Here is a 22407-nt window from a genome sequence, read left to right as displayed (position 1 = left end):
TAATATGTACCCCTTTCCCCAAAACTCACTCCCAATGTCGCTCGGAAGACTTAGAAATTTTGTGGCTAGGATACTCTCCCTCACTTGCTCTCAATGATGATAATCCACAAGGGTAGCACAATTCAGAAACAAGATATGCAACAAGGGAATTAATTACTAGTTCTAGAAGCCAAAAGATAAGTGAAAGTAAGGTGCTAGGCCAATGGGACAAATCAACAAACACTTTGTGTGCACAATTTCACCCACAACAATAGACCCAACAATTGATGCAATTTTAGTCTACAACTTTGGAAAAAATCACATTGACATACCCAATGACACATACAACAATTTATAGCTAAAGCCCATGGATATATTTTGAAGTATGACTCTTTTTTTTTTTAGAATTTTTTTTTTGGTTTTTTTTGTTCAAACTTACAAGAACAAGACCAATAGCTCTTGATACCAAATAATGTGAATCTTAAGGATTCAAGAAACATATGTTGCCGGATTTTTTCTTGCAATAATATCCAATACCCAAACAAGAAATATGACAATAAAAAGATGGAAAAGAAGAAGAAGATAATAAGTGTTATGATTTAGATTCAAGCTCAAGAAAGAAAACCCAATGACTATATTCACAATAAAATCTAATGGCTCCACCAACTAGCAACACAAGAACTAGCAAGCATACCTTAACAAATAATCTAAGCATGGCAATAGATTAAATGCAACCACAAGGATTTTGGATAAATCTTCAATGATGAAGATGGGTGTTCACAATGAAGTCTTTGTTCTTTAATAATGTTCAAAGTCAGCTCACAAAAACCCTAGACATGGGTATTTATACAAGAGAAAAAAAGTGCTAAATAAAAGACACAAAAAGAGTCCAAAAAGCAAGTCGCGCAAAAAGCCCGTCGGGCATTTTTCCTCATGCAAAACGCCCGGTCGGGCGAACTCTCTGGAGTTCGCGACCCAAAAGCTGTCAAAACGCCGGTCGGTCGTTTCCCCTTGTTAAAATCGCCTGCCTGCGCTTTTCGTTTTGCATTGCGCAGCTTTCTTAAAACGACCATAGCTTCCTCATCCGGGATCCGATTGAGGAGTGCAAGATACTCACGCGAAGCTATTTCGACGATGAAAACAATGGTAGTATTAGGAGAGGATGTGGACTTTATCTTAAAAAGCTAATTCTGGTTGAATCAGACCTCCAAATCCGGAGTGGCTCCTTGCCATGTCTCCACCTTCTTCTCGGACCTCAATCAACCCATGGCCCTCGATGTCGTTGTATCCTATGATTGTGAATACCCGGATTCACATCACTGGGTGAATCCAATAGTTGGTTTAAATTTGAGCTATCTTGACGAACTGACACCTTGATCAAGTGAACGCGAAAGGGTGGAAACAAAAGCTGCTGGCAAATGGATTGACCTCAACCTCGGGTATGATTGTTGGAAGTTTATTCGGTTTTATGCGTCTATGTGAATATGTGTCTTTGTTTTGAGTCTTGTGTTTTGATTCTAGGGTAATCTTGTGGATACTATACCCTAGCCCTATGGATAAGTTAACCCTAGGGGACTGAATCTAACTTCATCTAGCCCTATGGATAAGTTAGCCCTATGATGGTACTACACCCTAGCCCCATGGACTACTTAAACCCTTGGTGAATGATGTTAACTTTTGGCCCAATGTGTAATACGATGCTACATTATCATGGGTATTTTGTACATTACTTTCCGTCAGTGTATGAATTTGTGAATTTGTGGATTCTATATAGTATAACTTCCATCCACAAATTCATACGACGGTACATTATCATGGGTATTTCGTACATTACTTCCGTCAGTGTATGAATTTGTGAATTTGTGGATGCTGTGTAGTATAGCTTCCATCCACAAATTCATACACTGCTACATTATCATGGGTATATCGTACATTATCATGGGTATATCGTACATTATCATGAGAATTTCGTACATTACTTCTGTCAGTGTATAAATTTGTGAATTTGTGGATACTATATAGTATAGCTTCCATCCACAAATTCATACACTGCTACATTATCATGGGTATATCGTACATTAATGCGTGAGACTTGTACATTACAATACAATTTTCATACATAACATCATGTAGTTCAACTGGAATAAATCCTAGCGACTAACGTTTGAGTATTACGAAATAAAAACAAACTAAAAAAACCTTCTTCCATAATTGAAAACACCAAAACTTATGAAGGAAATCGGTAGTAACTTCTCAAATTTATATGCAGACAATGGAATTTGAATTTTGTGATTTGCAGCAATGTAAACCGTAAAGATGGGGGAGAGAAGAGAATTAAATATGGAAAATAAATTAGCAAATATAATACCAAACTTAATGAGAGAATTAAGAAGTGAAATAACCGCGTGCAAAAAATCACTCCCAACATTGCCCTTTCCAATTAATTTAATAATATAAATAATAAAAAAACTTAATTTTTGGCCATCAGATCTCCCAATCGTGGGGTGAGATTTGGTTGGAAAATGAACAATAATTAGAAAAGGATATGAATACATCCCTAGGGATGTATTCAGGTTAATGTGTAAAATACTGTTAAAAGGAAAACAATTTATCCATTGATTAGGTGTGATCTGATGGTTGATATGGAAGCCACTTGGAATTTAAAAATTAATAAAATAATCGAAAAGGGTAAAAATGGTAAAGCACAATTATACATGACTTCGCTACATGATGTAGTTATATTTGTACATGATGTTAATGTATGAAAATTGTATTTTAATGTACAAGTCTCACACATTAATGTACGATATACCCATGATAATGTAGCATTTTATGAATTCGTGGATGGAAGCTATACTATATAGTATCCACAAATTCACAAATTCATACACTGACAGAAAGTAATGTATGAAATTCACATGATAATGTACGATATACCCATGATAATGTACGATATATACCATGATAATGTAGCAGTGTATGAATTTGTGGATGGAAGCTATACTATATAGCATCCACAAATTCACAAATTCATACACTGACGGAAGTACTGTACGAAATACCCATGATAATGTACGAAATACCCTGATAATGTACCGTCGTATGAATTTGTGGATGAAGCTATACTCTATAGAATCCACAAATTCATACACTGAAAGTAATGTACGAATACTCACGATAATGTACGATAATACCCATGATAATGTAGCATCGTATTACACATTGGGCCAAAAGTTAACATCATTCACCAAGGGTTTAAGTAGTCCATGGGGCTAGGGTGTAGTACCATCATATTAACATAACGTTCACTAACCAGAGGAAGTTAGATCCAGTCCCCTATGGTTAACTTATCCATAGGGCTAGGGTATAGTATCCACAAGATTACCCTAGTGAACGTTGTGTTACTGAGTCGGTACTACACCTAGCCTCATGGAGTGCTAAACCCTTGGGGAATGGATATAACTTTCGTCACTTAGTAAAATAATTATAATCTACATTACGTAGAAGTGGCATATACATTAAAACACATTAATGTTACATTATTGACACATTAATGTATACACTAAGTTAATGTACTACGAATGATGTCAATATAAATGATGTAACAGTAATATACCCAAATTGCCCTTTAATGTACGAAAATATTATAATATTGTACGGCGATGCTTTTAATCAAAGCCATTAGATTAATAAATCCAATGGGTTATATTAGTCCTATGTTTTATATTAGGAGGTGATGAGAGGGTAATGCACTCCTACATCCCTATATATATATATATGTTTTATATTAGGAGGTGATAAGAGGGTAATGCACTCCTACATCCTATATATATATATATAGGGGAGCGTTATTCTCCTTTTCACATCTTAGATCCTTTTTCCTTCTTAATATTACGCGTTAGATCTAAGGCATCAACGGATCAGATTGATTCTATAAAACTGGTTCCGTGTTGCATTATAGAAGGTGGTTATGCATTACAGGGTTATTATTGACATTTGACAGAAAAGTAACTGCCACATTTGGTATCTGCGAATAATGCACCACATGGTCACGAGTAATGCATATAATGACTATATAATGCCACAAATGTGAACTGCAATGCATACGAATAAGATGTACCATGTTATGATGTTTGGACACACGTTTCTTGTTTCCCCTAAGGTTTATAAGCTTAGGGGCTAGGGTATACTACGTAGACACGTATGTAATCTTCACATGGTAAGAGTAATGGATAATTGACTATATAATGCACAATTTGTGAACTGCAATGCATACGAACAAATGTGCTGTGTTATGATGTTTGACACATGTTTCTTGTTTCCCTAAGGTTTAATAAGCTTAGGGGCTAGGGTATAGTACGTACGCATTAATAACAAATTATAAAACGATACGAATAATTCACCAAATTGTCACGAGTAAATGGATATTATTAACTATATAATGCACAATATGTGAACTGCAATGCATACAAATAAGATGTACCATGTATGTGTTGACACACGTTTCTTGTTTCCCCTAAGGGTTTAATAAGCTTAGGGGCTAGGGTATAGTACGTAGACATTACTAACAAATTGTTGTTATTGGAATATACGTATGTGCATTATTTGGTTTAGGTAGTGCATTATGTAGCTGTTAATTGTCATTATCTCATATTATGCATTATTAGAGTATTGTGTATATGGGTTAATCAACGGATTGAAGATTACATACGTGCATTTAGTAATGTCTACGTACTATACCCTAGCCCCTAAGCTTATTAAACCCTTAGGGGAAACAAGAAACGTGTGTCCAAACATCATAACATGGTACATCTTATTCGTATGCATTGCAGTTCACATATTGTGCATTATATAGTCAATTATATGCATTACTCGTGACCATGTGGTGCATTATTCGTAGCGGTTCCAGCCATTATTAGATTACTATTGTACCCTCATAATGCACAAAATAGGACAAATAATGCAACACGGGATTAATTACCCAATGTTGATCTTGACCGTCCATTTCTCTAATCTAATGGCTGATATTAAGAAGGAAAAAGAAGGAAATATAGGAAAGGAAATGAATACATCCCTATATATATATATATATATATATATGTATATATATATATAGATCCATGATCAATTGAGATTTTTAGGCTAATTGAGAAATGAGATGCAATCTCAGCCACTCATTTTTATTAAATGAGTGGTCCAGAATTTGCCACATGAAAAATATTTTTAGATTAATTAATTATAAAGGGCAGAAAGGTAATTCATATTTTAATTAGGGATTGTGAGGTTGCTGGTGTGTGTGCTTCGTGAAGTTGGCTTCAACAATGGTGGCTTCCAGCGCTTTCAGAGCGCTCCCGATCTCCGCGAAGAGCTCGGCCGATCGTCGCAACAGATCGACGACTTGATCTGCTCCGATCCGTCTTCAATCTGATCGACGATTACCTCGTCGATCTCGCTCGGCACGCCGCTGCTGATTTTGCTCGCCTCCTTCGCCCTCTGCCGCTGCTCCTTCACGTGATCCACCACGTGCCCCAATGGCGCCGCCTTGTCCATCTATATGATCGGAATCGGTCAATTCAGTGAGAATTTTGATTCGATTTTGATTCGATTCGAGAGAGACAGAGAAAGAGGGAAAATACCTTTTCGGATTTAGGGATGAGTTTGCGGAGAGTTGAGCGATTTAGGGATGAGTTTGCGGAGAGTTGAGCGTTGATTCTGTCTCTGCGGCGTTTCTCGGATGTTGTTTATTTGTTGAAAATCTGCGGCATTGGCTGTTGGTTTTTGGGTGAACAAATTTGCTGCTGACATTATATTGAAACTTCAGTTGTAGACATTTGCTGTTGACATGTTGAAATGTAGGAGATGCTGGTTTGTTGACATTGTGAATTGAAGATGAAAATTTAGGAAATTTAGGATGACATTTTGTAGGTGCCTTTGGAGGTCTGTTGACATATTGACATTTGCGTTGCTAGTGACATTTCTTTGAAATTTATGAATACATTATGGGATGTTTTTTGCTGACATTTGTGGAATTAGCATGAGAACATACCTTGAGCTTCGTAAGACAACTCCATAAAATACCAATTTGGTAGATGAGATTGTATAGAATATTGACATGTCATGTCAACTACGGTACATATCGTGTCAACTACACGTACAAGCTATGTTAACTGTGTTACAAGCCATGTCAACTACACGTACAACCATGTCAACTGCACATAGAAACCATGTCAACAACAATTATAAGTCATGTCAACTAGACATACAAGCTATGTCAACAATCCGACACATTAAAACACGAAATGACACTTATACCCACGTGTTGACATAATGTGATAGCTGTTGACATTTCGTTAATCTTGTGGATTAGTGGCTGAGATTGCATCTCATTTCTCAATTTAGCTAAATAATCTCAACCTAACAGCACCCTATAATATATATATAATATTATATATATATATATATAATATAGTGTTGCATCTTACTTTGATTTAATTAAAATTTTATGCAAGATATCTCTTACTTTAATATATATATATTATTTATAATATATATATAATATATATATATATATATATATATATATATAGTGTTGCATCTTACTTTGATTTAATTAAAATTTTATGCAAGATATCTCTTACTTTAATATATTGAATAAATATATAATCTTTTACAAGATTTAATCTCACAAATTTCGATGATATTTAGCAATGAAAAATAGATATTTGTCACATCAATTTACCAAATTTAAATTTATGGAATTTAGATAAGAATAAATAACATTAGGGTATATTAGTTAAGATATAAAATTTAATTATAAAAAACGTAAAGACATTATGGCATAGACATTATGTACCAAAATCACAACTCTAAAAAAAAGTGGGATGTTGAGTTAACCCGAACAGTAGTATATGAATATATTCCAATTGATGAACGGGATAGAGTGAAATAAAATCTTATTTGTAAATTCTAACTGATGAATGGGATAAAAAGAAATAAAACCATTTATCTATTTAATATTTTAAACCTATATATTTAAAAAAATTGTTTATAAAATATTAGAATTTTTAGCTCAATCCAGTATATCATGCAACAAATTAAAATTTGATACGTGTGATATATTAATACCAATATAATTTATTGTTTTGACTTTAAGAAATTTATCATTTTTACTTTTCGTTACAAATTTAATTCTTTAAATATTGTTTTTGGAACTTTACACTCAAATTAGATTAAAAATAATAATCACATGTTCCTAACTCATTTATTAATATTTTCTCCTTTGCTTATAAAATAAGAGTTCTTAGCTTTTACTCACTATTTCACAAAACAAATTAAATTTGATATACGATACTAATAATTTGATTTTAAGAATTTAATAATTTGTAACTTAATTCTCTGCTTTTCAAAATTTGATTTTTTTAACTATTACAGTCTGAACTCCACAAAAAAAAAACCTGCAACTCTGGGAAGCAACTCCACAAAAAAGCCCGTTGAAGAAGCGACTTACCCGGGAAGCAAACCTCCAGGAGAGGCGGTGGTGAAGACTGTACTGAACAACATGGACAAACCTGCAAACTGCTCAACATACTTTTGCTGACTCAGATGAGGAAGGATGGCCATCTATCAACGTATGGAGGCAGGCTTGACTGCAGCCTTGTTGGTTATCCTTATACCTGGAATCAACTCTTATACACAACTCTTAACTGGCTTTATGGCTTTCCTTTCTGATGATTTGAGATCCCTCAGCTTGTTTAGTAAAGCAACAACAATTCTATGCGATATATAATCATGATAATAATGATAATATAGACTGACAAAACGTACAAAAATACATAATCATGCAAATGTTTAGTCAAAAGAGCTTCATAACAATTCTGATTGTGCTTAAATGCATTGGGAAAATGGTTACGAGGGTGCTCTCAGACACATGAGAGCTGAAGTGAAGGATGGAATCCATATAAACATCTGAAAATGTTGTCTCTAAGCGATGTCCTCAAAGAAACGTAAACACCTACGTCTGCTTTGTTATCCTCTTATCCCTTATAGGCAATTCCTTGGGTTGTTGAGCTTCATGAGGGTGGTCTGGACCAGTGTAAACCTTAAGATGGGTAAACAATGATCTGCCAAGCTGCAATGCGTATAAGGAACATAAGAAACACAACAAATAGGAAATCATGTTTGATTAATTTCCATTACTCTCGGATTCTTGTAATTAGCTAGAGTAGAAGTATTGCTTGCCAGCATGTTCAGACTAAAGCATTAGTTGTCAGAATAAATCTGAAATAGATGCACTAGGAAACTGCTCTTTCAGAAAGTCGGAACATGAAAACGAAAGAACATTATTCTAGTTAGAACATATTTTCTTATGCAATAACTAAGCGGTGGCTACTCAATTTTTTATCATTTGAAGTAGCAATGAACTAGAGCAAACTTACCCGCCCTTTAGGAAGCATCCCGCGTACAGCATGCTCGATGATTCTTTCAGGAATTCTCTTCTGAAGCTGATCAAACGTTTCCACTTTCATGCCACCAGGTGTTCCTGAATGCCTCCGGTAGAGTTTCTGTGTCCTCTTCTTTCCAGATATAGCGACCTTCTCAGCATTCACCTATTGTATGCCATTGGGGAGTATATAAATTGTGAATATACAGAACAAAAAGGAAATGAAGCAATATTTGTGGAACAATACTAGTTCAAAACAACCAAAAAGAAAATGAAGCAATGAGATTGCCAAATCATCAAAGTAGATTAATTGCAACAGCTTGATCTGTTAATACAGCAAGAGCAGGTAAGGAGGCAGGCCATGCAGTTTTCTTAATATCCCCGACTATTAAAAATTAATAATACTATTTTATAAATTTTGTCCCTCCTAGTAGAATTGAATCAAACAAATTTTTCTTCGAAATTACTTATCTTTAATTTTGATTTTCTAAGACTTGAGATGTCACACTTCCATTATTTTCTAATATCCTGCTGTGCCGACCAAGCAACCAAACCTAATTAAAGTGATTTGTGACAAGAAGAAAACATGTGTTGAGAAAAATATCAGGTTACCACTATAACATGAGCTCCATGTCGACACTGGGAGTGTAAGTAGCAAGATTCTTTCCCCTGATATGAATGGCTATTGTGGATGCTAGTCTTCCAAGAATCTTGTCGCTAGCGTCGACTATGTACCAAGTCTTGCTGGTAGGAATATGGTCCTTAGCCTTGGGATACCATGTTTTATTCCACACATCCTGAAACATACAAAAAACAATGAGCAATCTGATGATTTTAACACAAATAGTACTATTAAACAACTAGACTGTCTGAAGGGGTATGGAGCATAACCCCCCCTTCTCTTCCTCACAGATGAACAAATCATCTGACAGTCGAATTAGCAAACCCACGGACATGTTTAACAATCAACCGCATATGTGCATTACGAGATTACTGAATTTTTACTTATTCATATGTGAAACAATATATATATATATATATATGAACAATTTGAAAAAAATACGCCCAATTATACTCACTAGTGTATGTTAAAACGAAATTTAGCATTAGTTAGGACTACACAATTTATGCTTTAAGAAAAATAAAATTCCCCAAATTAAGAGAAGTAGAAAATTAAAGAGCGGAGAAATACTGACGGGACCAGTGAGATCATCAAACATCCACTGCTGTTCGGCCGGTATAGCAGAGGATTTGTCTTGGCAGCAGATGTAGAAGAGTCGGTTGGATTGAAGGGAAGGTTTGTTGGTGGAAGCGGAGAGTGAAAATCCGAGGAAGGGCGTAGTCCTTGGAGAGGAAGAGGAGGGTGAGTATTTGGATATGAAGAGTGAAGAAGACGTGGTAAGCGCGATTGCCATTGTTGCCTCTCTCTACTCTCTGCTCTTGCTTTGCTTGTTGAAGCAGATAAGGTGTTTATTCTAGCCCAAAACGCAAGCTTTTATGAATTAAACGCATGGAGGTATATTTTCTTTACTTTGTCCGCGTCATTTTATTCTTTTAAAATACTACATATTACATTACTTTTGTTTTCTGTATTATTTACTAAATTGGTTAATGTGTTCACTTTACTTTTCATTATATTTAACCTAATCTTTGTATTTTAGGAATGATCATCATAATAAGTACTCCATCCGTCCTTTTGTATTAGAGAAGTTTATTTTGGTATGGTGTTTAAGAAAAAATTGTTTTAAGAGAGTTAAGTAGAGGGAGAATAAAGTAGAAAGATAAAATATAGAGAGATAGAGAAAAAATAAAGTAAAAAATAGTAAAGTAAGATAAATGAGATTTGTGTAAATAAAAGAAAATGACCCTGTTATTATGGATTAACTTAAAAAGATATAGGACTCAGAAGGAGAGTGAGTACTTTAATTTATAAATTGAATTAAACTAAAGTACTATATCTAATTAACTGCGCAAGTCATCAATCTTATATAAAAAAACAAAAAACTCCAATTGCGCAAATATCGTATACAATGTAATTTTGTATTTAAAAGCATAAATTGAGGTAAGAAAAAGATGTGGACAAAATAAAGAAAATAAATATGATATCACAACATTTGCGTTTAATTCATCAAAGCTTGCGTTTAGGCCACAACATTGTGTGCATATAGCCACCGCAGAGGATCAATCTATTTTGAGTAATAGTACCATACTCTCTCCGTTCGTCATTTAAAAATACGTTTTGACTTCGTATGTGATTTAAGATATTGTATGACTTTATAAAAGAAATAGGTAAAAAGTTAGTAGAATGTAAGTCTTGCACTTTCTCCCTCTTAGCTCAAGATTGACTGTTTCCGCACGTGTTTGGGGGAAATAATAATAAATAGTTATTCTCTCCTATTTACATTTTCAACACTTTAACTATTTATTTTTTTTTCTCAAAACAACGGCAAAAAAGAAATCAATCACTTGAACTGAGACGAAGAGAATAGTAAAATATGATTGTAATGAGTTAGTAGAGTATGTGTCTCACATATTAAAAATAAAATAAAGGTAATTGTGTCTTTAAATCGCGGATAACAAAATTAACAAAGTGTGTCTGATTTTGAAGAAGGGTGGAGTAATAATTAGCTTAGTATGGGAAGAGGAATGAAAGGATAGATAAAGGTTGTTTCCACACAACATGATAGTAAAATAGACACAATATTGTTATTTAAATAAAAATTTTATTTATTTTCTAGTTAATCTATAACTTTCAAAAATAATGAATCAAACTCATTTTTGTACCTTTCGCAATTATTCCATACGATTAAAAGTTCGATAAATTTAGTTATTTAAATCAGAATATTAACAAATTTAACATTGTTTTACATTATGATTGTCAATTTCTAGATGATTATTATATACGTGGTGAAGATATAATGAGAAAAGGTATAAAAGTACACATTTCATCATAATTTTAGTGCATGAGAAAATTGTGAAAGGTACAAAAATTATGGTTTAATTCACTACTTTTAATAGTCATGGAATAGCCGCCCATCCGGCTCGGTGAGGCCGAGGCCCGTGGCCGCAAATTAGGGCCGTGGGCCTTGGATCTTGGCAATTGAATCTTGATGATATCTAACTACATTTTCTTGAGCTTTATAAATATATTTAATATTTAAACTTTTGCTTTTTATTTTATAAAGAGTACAGCTCCTTTTTAGTTCAAAACATATGATCAAATTACGAATTTTGTCCATAACATTCATTTTCAGGTTTTCGGGTCCATAACATACGAAAATCGCTCTCGGTTAGGTCCTTTTGGACGGCTCCGTTAAAATACGCAAGTCAACCGTTACTTAGCAAAAGTTTGACTAAATTAAACAAAAAACTAGATTATTAGTGACTAAATAATTTGCTAATTATTTTCTTAAAAAAACACCAATTATCTTTTTTTCTTAAAAAACACTAACATTTATTAATTGTATTAAAAATAAAAAACACTAACATTTTGTTCTTGTATTACTCTTACTCTCTTTCTTCCCCACACAATCAGCGAAGAACCCTAATTCTTCGTCTGGTTTCCCCCATCCCTGCAACACACCGAAAAACCGTTTGAAATGCATCGGTCGACTTCCAGCGGCAATTCCGGCGACAACGGCGGTTGGCGCGATCTTCGATTTAGGACCCTGCGCTGCTTTTGTAAGGAGGTAGTGGCACTCCGAATCGTCAGTAGCGACATTAATCAAGGCGAAGCCTCTTCTTCGTCAACCTCAGTTGTTGCTTCTGATTTAGGGTTGGTTTTAGCGGAAATTAATGAAAACATTGAGGCTGTAGAGTTGATGTTGGACGAAATTAAAGCAGAAATGAAGGTAAAATTGGAGAAATTAGTGTATGTTGTTGTATATGCTCTATGTTTTGTAGTTATTGTTGGGTTATTTTGTATGGTGAATTAATTTGATGAAAAATCCTAGTTTTGTCTGAATTTTGTATTTTGAGTTCGATGCATTTGCGAGCTAGCTTGCTTGCATCTTCTTCTTTGGCATTCGAACATGTTCTTGTTCGAAATTGGGTTTGGAATTTGGGGCATAAACATGCAAAAAATATACATGCGAAAGCCATCCTTCATATTCATAAAGTACTTCAAACTAGTCCTAAACAAACGTTACGTTACTTGCAGCTGGTTGCATCTTCACATACCGTTTTGTTTGAATTTTGTATTTTGAGTTCGATGCATTTTTGAGCTAGCTTGCTTGTTTCTTCTTCTTTGGCATTCGAACCTGTTCTTGTTCGAAATTGGGTTTGGAATTTGGGGCATAAATATGCAAAAAATATACATGTGAAAGCCATCCTTCATATTCATAAAGTACTTCAAACTGGTCCTAAACAAACGTTACGTTACTTGCAGCTGGTTGCATCTTCACATACCAAAACAAAACAACACTCAAATCCAAAAACTAACAATCCAGCAACAGGCAAGAAAACCAGCAAGTATTCATTGTATATGTTACATGACAAAAAACCGATCACACTAAATCAATCTGTTTTCTTCATCAATTTGTTTTCTTCCCTCCTTTCTTCTTCCGAGTGAGTGAGGATGAACCACGTTTCTTGTTGAGACGGTTAGAGGACTAGGCACCGCCTTCGGGAAGCATGTTCGCGATCGTACTTTGACAACGTGCCCTATTGTGTCCCGACTGGCGGCACAAACTGCACTTTGGTTGTTTCTCGGCACGATTCCGCTTCTTTCTCACAGTTGGCTCTACAAAACAATAATCAATGAATCAAACTAATTTTGTGAACAGATTATAGCACAACAAATAAAAAACTCAGAATTCAAGAAGAGTCAATGTTAGTGAAATACCATTAGGCGCATCGGCAGCACCAGTGGCTTGGGGACATCTCCTCTTGTTGTGTCCTTTTTCACCACAAAGACGGCAACTGTAATCTGGCATCAGGCCCTTCTTAGACATTTTCTTCCCTCCATCATCCTCCTCTCGGAATTCAACAAGGTGACGGGCTAATCGTGTTGTCTTTACTTTGGCTTTGCGTATCTCGGCCTGCTCTTGAACCGACTTCATCCTTGATCCCTTAGGCCGTCCTGGTAGTCTTCTAAGGTCCGGTGGAACAATATTTGGGTGTAGAGACTGTTCAACATCATCAACCTTTCTTTTTCCCTTCTTTGTGGCCACAAACTCATCATCAAACTCTTCGTCTCCCATTCTTGCTCTTGTTCCTGTAACCCTAACCGGACTCAAATTCTCGTTGTAGTCCCATCTCTCCTCTTCCATTTCATTTTGCACTTCCTCTTGTGTTAACTGACTCATAGGCATCTCTGGCCCCTCAGGAGCATCAATCACCATACCCCCAACCTGAACTGCATAAACATCCACGACTCCATATTTGACTCCTAAATTTGCCATGTCAATTGCGGGCTGGTTGTCAAACAGCCGCACCAATCCATTCTCCAAGGTCATCCTTAGCCACAGGTAGAAGTACTCCAAACCACTGACATCTACCCCCGGTTTCTCCAGAGCATCATCAACCTCCAGTTTTGACCACTTGTCCATATCGCATTTATGAATGTAATCACACTCACCATTTACATACCGCTTTCCACCCCCTTCCAATGTCTCCATAACACCATTGTAGTGGATCCTTGTAGTGAATGTATCATCTGTAAGCAAAGGTGTCAACCATAAGTAAACAATATAAACATAAAGTGGTCCAACATTTATACACAACAAACCCTATTAGTCCAACACATATCAAGACAAAAAAATTCATCCTTGTCGTCTGGTTTCCCTACAACCAGACCATCCACTTGTTTTCCCCACCACCAATTCAATCTATATTCGGTGGGACCACACTTACATACATATTCTATGGGACTATAATTCAATCTATTCCAATTATTGCAAACCCTAGTTTTTTACATGCAACGAATAACTCATATGCTCAGTTCGAAACTAACCTTCTCGAAGTGGATTTCAAGGGCGTGGAACTGAAATTTCAAATGGCGGCTTATCTCTGAGGATTTCAATTGGCGAACTCAAATTGGATTTCGAAGAAGAAACAGCAGCCTTCTCCTTCGGAAGAAGTGGCGGCTTAAGAGAAACCGAGCGGTCGAGTCTCATCTTCGTCCTCCTCTCTACTTTGGGAAAATCGGCATCAGTCGGAGGTCGTCGGTCAGCCTTCGAAGAATTAGGGTTTGACATAGACCCGTCGTTACCGGAATGTAGCTCCACTTCGACTTCCGCGACGGGGCTAAGGCCAGAGCGAGGCAAACTCCCTTCAATTTTCGTTTCCCCCATCTGTGCAGAGAAGCACCCACGGTGGCGGTGGATCGTACGGTGGCTACAGAGGAGGAGGTTAATTGTTTTTTTTTTTGTTCCGATGCTTGATTTTATAGGAGTATTACTTGTTTTTTTCGTTTGGGGGAAGGAGGCGGCGGATTGTTTTTCTGGCTGGGGTTGAAATCGGAAGAGATGCATTACATATGAAAAATTTCACCAAAATACAAACCCCCTTCATCAATTCAACAAAAAGGGAAGCCACGATTCCTTCCAATTTCAAAACTTTCTCCCTCTTTCTTGATAATTGATAATTGAAATTCAACAGCTATGTTTTGAAATTATGAAGGTGCGTGTATAAATTGTATCTATATATGGAAATGGGGATTTAGTGTGTGTGGGAGGTGAAGAAGAAGAAGAAGAAGAGATACAATGAGAAGAAGAAATGAGCGATGAGTGCGAGGAGTTAATGGTGAGACTGAGATGAATATGAGAGCAGAGGCGACCGGCCGCCTTCAGAGGTTGGGTCCTAATGCAAGAATTGAGTTGGGATGTCGATAATGATGATGAGGAGGAAGATAATGGTGAAAGCAGGTGTTGAAATATGTGGAAACAGATGTGGAAACTGCCCTCTACTGCATGGACCAATTCTTGATCGTGATTATTGATTCATCTTCAACAGCATATTTAGAGATGAGTTGAAGGAGGGTGAGGTTAAAGTGGGCAATTTGTTAAAATAGCAGGGATAAAACAGTCTTTGACTTGTTAACAGTGATGTGTGAACAGTAATTCGGGTCCTAATCTAGCACTAAAATCTTGAATACTAAACACAGACTTTGCTCACTCTATCTCAGCTCAACAGTAACTCAAATCTTGGCGGGCCTATATCTTGTAAATAGTGAAACAAGCAAGGTGAACACGCCCACTGCCATTTATACTCTCGGGTCTTAAGATAAATAAAAGATCAAAAAAACTAACCTGATCACTAGAATTTTAATATTAGGGGTCTAAAATATTTTTAACAGTTAGTGGATTTTTTTGTCGTTATAAGTGATTGGGCGTGTTCACCTTGCTTGTTTCACTATTTACAAGATATAGGCCAGCCAAGATTTGAGTTACTGTTGAGTTGAGATAGAGTGAGCATAGTCTGTGTTTAGTATTCAAGATTTCAGTGCTAGATTAGGACCCGAATTACTGTTCACACATCACTGTTAACAAGTCAAAGACTGTTTTATCCCTGCTATTTTAACAAATTGCCCACTTTAACCTCACCCTCCTTCAACTCATCTCTAAATCTGCTGTTGAAGATGAATCAATAATCACGATCAAGAATTGGTCCATGCAGCAGAGGGCAGTTTCCACATCTGTTTCCACATATTTCAACACCTACTTTCACCATTATCTTCCTCCTCATCATCATTATCGACATCCCAACTCAATTCTTGCATTGGTACCCAACCTCTGAAGGCGGCCGGTCGCCTTTGCTCTCATATTCATCTCAGTCTCACCATTAACTCCTCGCACTCATCGCTCCTTTCTTCTTCTCATTGTATCTCTTCTTCTTCTTCACCTCTCACACACACTAAATCCCCATTTCCATATATAGATACAATTTATACACGCACCTTCATAATTTCAAAACATAGCTGTTGAATTTCAATTATCAATTATCAAGAAAAAGGGAGAAAGTTTTGAAATTGGAAGGAATCGTGGCTTCCTTTTTTGTTGAATTGAAGAAGGGGGTTTGTATTTTGGTGAAATTTTTCATATGTAATGCATCTCTTCCGATTTCAACCCCACCCAGAAACACAATCCGCCGCCTCCTTCCCCCAAACGAAAAAACAAGTAATACTCCTATAAAATCAAGCATCGGAACAAAAAAAAACAATTAACCTCCTCCTCTGTAGCCACCGTACGATCCACCGCCGCCGCGGGTGCTTCTCTGCACAAATGGGGGAAACGAAAATTGAAGGGAGTTTGCCTCGCTCTGGCCCTGACGTTCACCGAAATCGAAGATTAGAGCTGCTTTGTTTCCGTTAAAATAAGTGAAGGCAATCTCGCAGCCGCCTTCTCCGGTGTCTTGTTTCGAATTTCCCTTTGTTTCTAAGCGGCTGCCCCGCACTTTCAGAGAAATCCGCCGTCGCGGTATCAGAAACTATCGGCTTTGTACCGGTATGCATCTCCCGTCATCGGATTTCCCGTCCCGCCGCTGCCGCCGTGAGAAACTACTGCCAAGATGTGAGGAGTTTGAGGGATGAGGAGAGGAGGAGTTTGGAGGGTATATGAGTAACTAGGCTTCTATTTCTTGTGAGGATTTTGAGGGATGAGGAGAGGAGGAGTTTAGAGGGTAAATGAGTAACTAGGCTTCTATTTCTTGGTGCAAGCAAGTGGTCCAGAATTGAAAACCACCTATTTTGGAAGAATTGTTTTTGAGGTTTTCTAAAGAGAACAGTGTGGGCCTTGTTAATTTCTAGGGCTTTGCAAGAAATAATTGTTGTAAACTAAACAGCTGAAATGCATGGAATTGAACTCATTTCTTGCTATAACTGACAAACTGAACACGCCCTAAGAGAAAAAAGGATTTAAATGGGTTAGTTTTGGCGAGGTAAACTCTATTTAATTCCAAACGAATTGTCTTACTCACAAACCTGACCTCATAAAAACTCTGATATCATTCAATCTCCACAAAAAAAAAAGGAGAAAACTGGCTAGTATTCCATTTGCACAAAACCCATCATTTTTCTAAATTCGCATAAACAATTACAAGATTACTATTCTACTTTATTATACACTCTTTGATTCAGCTAATCATAAATCCAAGATACAAATTCTATCATCTCTGCCTTGAGCCATCGACAACATTCTAGGGTATCTAATCATCCGACAGCTGAACCGCATAAAATACAAATCACACAACAAATATAAAACGTGTAACGCCATCTATCCTAATCCTGACGAGCTATGTCGTCCAAGACTCTGACTGTGAACAGCATAGGATACATCAAGAGTGTCTCCTCCGCTTTGAGTTGGTAGCATGACGGAGATTATGCAGGGGTGGGGAACTTATGTCAGGCACAAACGCAGAAGATTCCGGTGGATTCTGAAAACTTTTAGGCCAGTAAAGCCCGGATGATGTGGGCGGAGAAGTGATCTGTGGCACTGCCCAATATGTGTCTGGCACCTGACCCAGGCAATCATCACCCTCTAACTCACCATCAGCAGTTAGTAGAATTTGGGAGCTATCTGAACTTCCAAGCTTCCCACTGTCTGCCTGGTAAAATACGTTCATAAAAGGGTTATGATTGTGTAGGTTATCCGATAAATAAGTTGAACATGATGCAGAATCTCTATGTAAATTTGAAGCTGGTAAAGTGAATACAAATGTGTTCTGAAGATATGAGGCTCTATGTGTTATATACCTTAGATGACTCCTTATCCATGAAATTGTAGCTCTGAGTGAAATCACCATATCCAAGAAATTCATCAAACTGCCACTGCGAAATACTTCCAGCAGAACCTCCAGAGAAGGACAGCTTTGATAAAGGAAAATCACCACATCCGCTAGCTTGAACAGGCATGCCTTTACCATATTGAGCAGGTGATGATGCTGGGGAGGCCTTCTTCGGAAGAGAATGAGGTTCTGGTTCTGAAATTTTCTCAGCATTATTTGCCTTTCCTAGAGATGGTTCGGCATGAGCTTCAGTAGCCTCAAGGCCTACCTTAACTCCTGTGAGTAAAAACCTTTGATGCCCTGATACTAAGGAATTTGCTGAGTGTATAGCAACATCACATTTTCTGCAAAGTAGGGCTCGGTCCTCTAAGCAAAAGAAATAGCCAACAGTTTCCTGCATAGTAAAGCATTTAGTATGATAATCACGGTTAGTTTCAGTAGCAAGGACAACTACCTTTGATGAAGATTACATACAGACCTCCTGAAAAATGGAAGTCATGTGCTAAATTGCTAAATCACATCTAAAGCACTTCCATACCATTATATCACAATAAAGAAAAAAAGTACATAAATCTATTTCTCTCTCTCTCTCTCTCTCTCAAATGCAGTACCAAGTTATGATAGAAGCTGACAGAGTGAGAGGAACGATAAACTGGAATGCAAATTTAAATAGCCAATAGTATGGGAGCAAGAGCACATAAATCAATTTATATGTCTTAAAACATAACTACCAACTTAGGACAGAAGATAAGGGGAACAATATCTGAATAGGGAATTAAATTAGCCAACAGTATGAGAGAGCAATTTGGAAGACATTGGCATAATAATTGGTTTTTTGGATCAGCATAATTTCAAGAACACCCTTAGAGAGGGAGAAAAACAGATGCAGGGGTGTAACATTAGCAATCTAGCACGATATCAATCATAGACTGACCAGACTATTAGGTGTGTTTAAGCATCAAATGCCGTCATCTTGTTGGAATATATTTACTTATTTTCTCAAAAATTACATTGTATTTTCGCTAACACTTTCCTGTCTCTAACTCCATCAATTGACTCAACCTGCCGCTCATGCAAAAAAATGGCACAAATGGAAGCACATTTAGAGGCATGGAGAAGATCCATAATTAGAATATAAACAGTAGAATTCTGGAATGACATGAGTAACAGGACAATGGGAATAGCACAACAACAACTAACTTAATAGATATTTCACCAATTCAGAGAAGAGTAAATTTTCTGCAAAAGCCGTGGTGTCACAAAAGGGAAACAGATAAAGGAAAAACAAAGGGGTAACAGAACAATTGAATAAACTGGTGTACCCAACAGACTTGTCCATGACTTTGTTGCCTATGGCAAAATAATATATTATAATGAAAATGAAATTACAAACCAAAGGAAGCTCACATTGTAGGCACAAGAATGAAAGGGAGATGGAGATGGAGATGGAGTTCATCAACAGATTTGGCAGACTGTGGAGAAATCACTAATTTTCTTCGTTTTCGTCCACTTAGGATTTTCTATCTGCCAACTCAATTTCGATTTCACTAAAATTAGGATGAGTTGGACAATTAAGAAAAATTAAAATTTCGTTTATAAGAAAATAAATAATTGTGCTTTTATAAACTTGGCTATATTTCCATGCTATCCTATGAAGTCAGGTAGACCAATGTTTGTTAAAACTGACGTGTTGATACAAATATGCTCTTTCTATTTTATCCTTGCCTTTCTCATGTTTCAAGAATAAGGGAGCCACTGAGAAAACCATTAACAAGGATGTGAAGAGAGATTTCAACTAGCTAATATGAGGAGGTCCTAAATGAGAGATCGGAACCATTTCGAACTTGGCACATTGCGCCTTTAACATACGTTTAGCAGAGAGCTACATGTTTCAGATTGAGAATATAATAAGTGATGGTATGATAAGGAGAGTTATTGACATTTTAGCGTAGAATGATCAAGATTTATGACCCCCATTACAAATGGATAACAAGTTTCGTCAATATCTCGATAAAAACAACAGTCGGTCGCAGATACATGATATATGCTTCAGCATCCAACATTAACAGCCCTCAGTACCCTGCTTGCTGGGTAAAGACCGAAGAGATATGTCATGCCCTCAAACAACTATGAAATACTTCATCTAGAGACAAATAAAACCCAACCACCATCTCAGACTGAGATTCCGTACATGTTTCAGATTGAGCAGCAGGAGCTGTTACCGATAGACGCCGATATATTAAACTCATAGCACATCTTTAATGGGAAGTTCATCAAGACAATCAAACAAGGATGATAGATCACAATCTAATGTGCAATTCGTAAGTCTAAAACTTCATCCGATTCCCAAAATAAGAAATTTTCTTTCCTCTCATATTTCCTCCCTTTCTCCGTCTCTTTTGACCCGAAATATGAGTTGGATAAGCAATATGATAATCTAAACCACACACCCCTCACCAATAATATATCAACAAAAAAACAAGCTCTCAACTTCACACAAATAAGTGTAATCATTGGACAGATATTTTATCTATACAAGTCAAACACACAAAGCATAAAATCAACAGTATTTATCCAATCCTATAAGAGATACACATAACAAATTAATTTACAATACAATTATCAAGTATTGCATTTGCACATGTTAATTTTGTACATTAATATATGAATAATGAAATCTAAAAATTTTATAATAGTTTAACCTAGCTCCAATAACATTTGAGCAACTCAATTGAAAATTAGTCGAAGAGATTTTGCTAGAGAGAGAGAGAGAGAGGTAAAGGATCCAACCTGGCAAATATCGCACTTTGGCATCTGCGTAGAGGCGGTGGAGAGCGGGACCCTCTGGTGTTTACCGGCGAGCTTATTGGCGGCGTGAACCTTCTGATCACAGGGCAAGCAGAGCGCCGCCTCGTCGGCGCAGCAGAGGACGTTGGCCTCCGCCTTCTCGCAGACGTTGCACTGAATCTTCATATTGTTTGGACGAGATTAAGCTATGGACGATGGAAATCCACTTGAGAAATTCCTATAAATCGTGATAGCTGTGTGGAAGAAGATACTTCTCTCTCTCTCTCTAGCATTGATTGCAACTCGCACTGCACAGATTCTATTGTATGTTAACAGTATTAATTTGGATTTAACACTGGGCCTTACATAAATTATTTGGGCATTGCTTTTGGCCCAACTATATCATATTCTCTTCATCTACCCAAAATAATTCTGTTTTGGATAATATTGAATTTTTATTTCATATTTTACTCATTTTTTTACTTTCTCTTTCCCTTTTTATATTATATTTCTAATATATCATTACAATTCGTGTCATTTTCAAATGATACAAGATCCAAGAAAGAAGTATTTAATTTATATTAACAAGAAATTTGCATCCTCTCTCCCTCCACCTCACTTAAATGTGACACGTGAGGTTTTGAATTGTTATTTTATTTATTCAGTATAGAGAGAAAATATATTTAATTTTTGCTAAAAAAATTTGATATCTTTTATAAAAAAAATGGGACCAAGTCAGTGGCTAACCCACGTGTGGAAGTTCGGAGTTCATTCTGACTCACGTGTGGGGGGGCTGTTTTTAAATTTCTTAAATCTTGATAACTGTGAAGAATATAAAAAGAATGGAACTGTTTTTCCTTAAATAGTTTCACTTTTGTATCTGGTAACCTCGAAATATATAGAAATTGAATATTATATGAAAAATAACTGTTTTAGAATTTAGTTACAGTTTTGATTAATATATTAGTAGATATAGTTATTCAAGGTATATGATTTTGTAAATATTCAAATCTGAAAAATATATCTATGGTCTATATTACAACTATTGCTTCATTCCATTTTATTATACCAAAAAGGACATAAGAATTGCTAAACATTAAGGAACTGATATAATAAGTGTTAAAGTTTTGTATACTTTAAAGGATCTTTGCGAGTGTTGTGTATGGTGTAAATATTCTTCATTTATTTTTCAATCAATAAAATGGATTATTTTGTCACAATGTGTTTTATTATAAGATGTTTTATGACATTTAAATGTATAAGATACAAACAAGTCAAACTTTTTTTATTGTGTTGACTGGCTATGAGTGTAGTTCCACAGTAAAGTAATGCAATCTTTTTTCGCAAAAGAGAAATGATATTTCACAACCTAAATAGACGTTGACTACCTAGTCGCGGAAGATTACAGTGTTAGTCTGCATATTTCTAGCCTTATGGAAATAAATTACACTAGTGTGGTATAGCATCGACGGATATAA

At 36.2% G+C, this 22407-nt stretch overlaps 1 protein-coding gene and 1 pseudogene across 1 annotated transcript; both read right to left on the bottom strand.

The window, feature by feature from the left end:
• Positions 1–7760: 7760 nt before the first annotated feature.
• Positions 7761–9890, bottom strand: LOC121790287 (annotated as a pseudogene).
• A 7520-nt stretch (positions 9891–17410) lies between these two features.
• LOC121790288 (B-box zinc finger protein 22-like) lies at positions 17411–21226 on the bottom strand. Its single transcript, XM_042188547.1, has 3 exons — positions 20933–21226; positions 18111–18536; positions 17411–17962 (listed from the first exon to the last, which is right to left on the bottom strand). The coding sequence occupies exons 1-3, from the start codon at positions 21113–21115 to the stop codon at positions 17693–17695; spliced, it is 879 nt and encodes a 292-aa protein (XP_042044481.1). The 5' UTR covers positions 21116–21226; the 3' UTR covers positions 17411–17692.
• Between the last annotated feature and the right edge of the window lie 1181 nt (positions 21227–22407).

Source organism: Salvia splendens, unplaced genomic scaffold, assembly GCF_004379255.2.
Source record: "Salvia splendens isolate huo1 unplaced genomic scaffold, SspV2 ctg462, whole genome shotgun sequence".
Taxonomy (NCBI): Eukaryota; Viridiplantae; Streptophyta; class Magnoliopsida; order Lamiales; family Lamiaceae; genus Salvia; species Salvia splendens.
The sequence above is the reverse complement of the archived record's forward strand: the minus strand, read 5'-3'. Positions and strand labels throughout refer to the sequence as shown.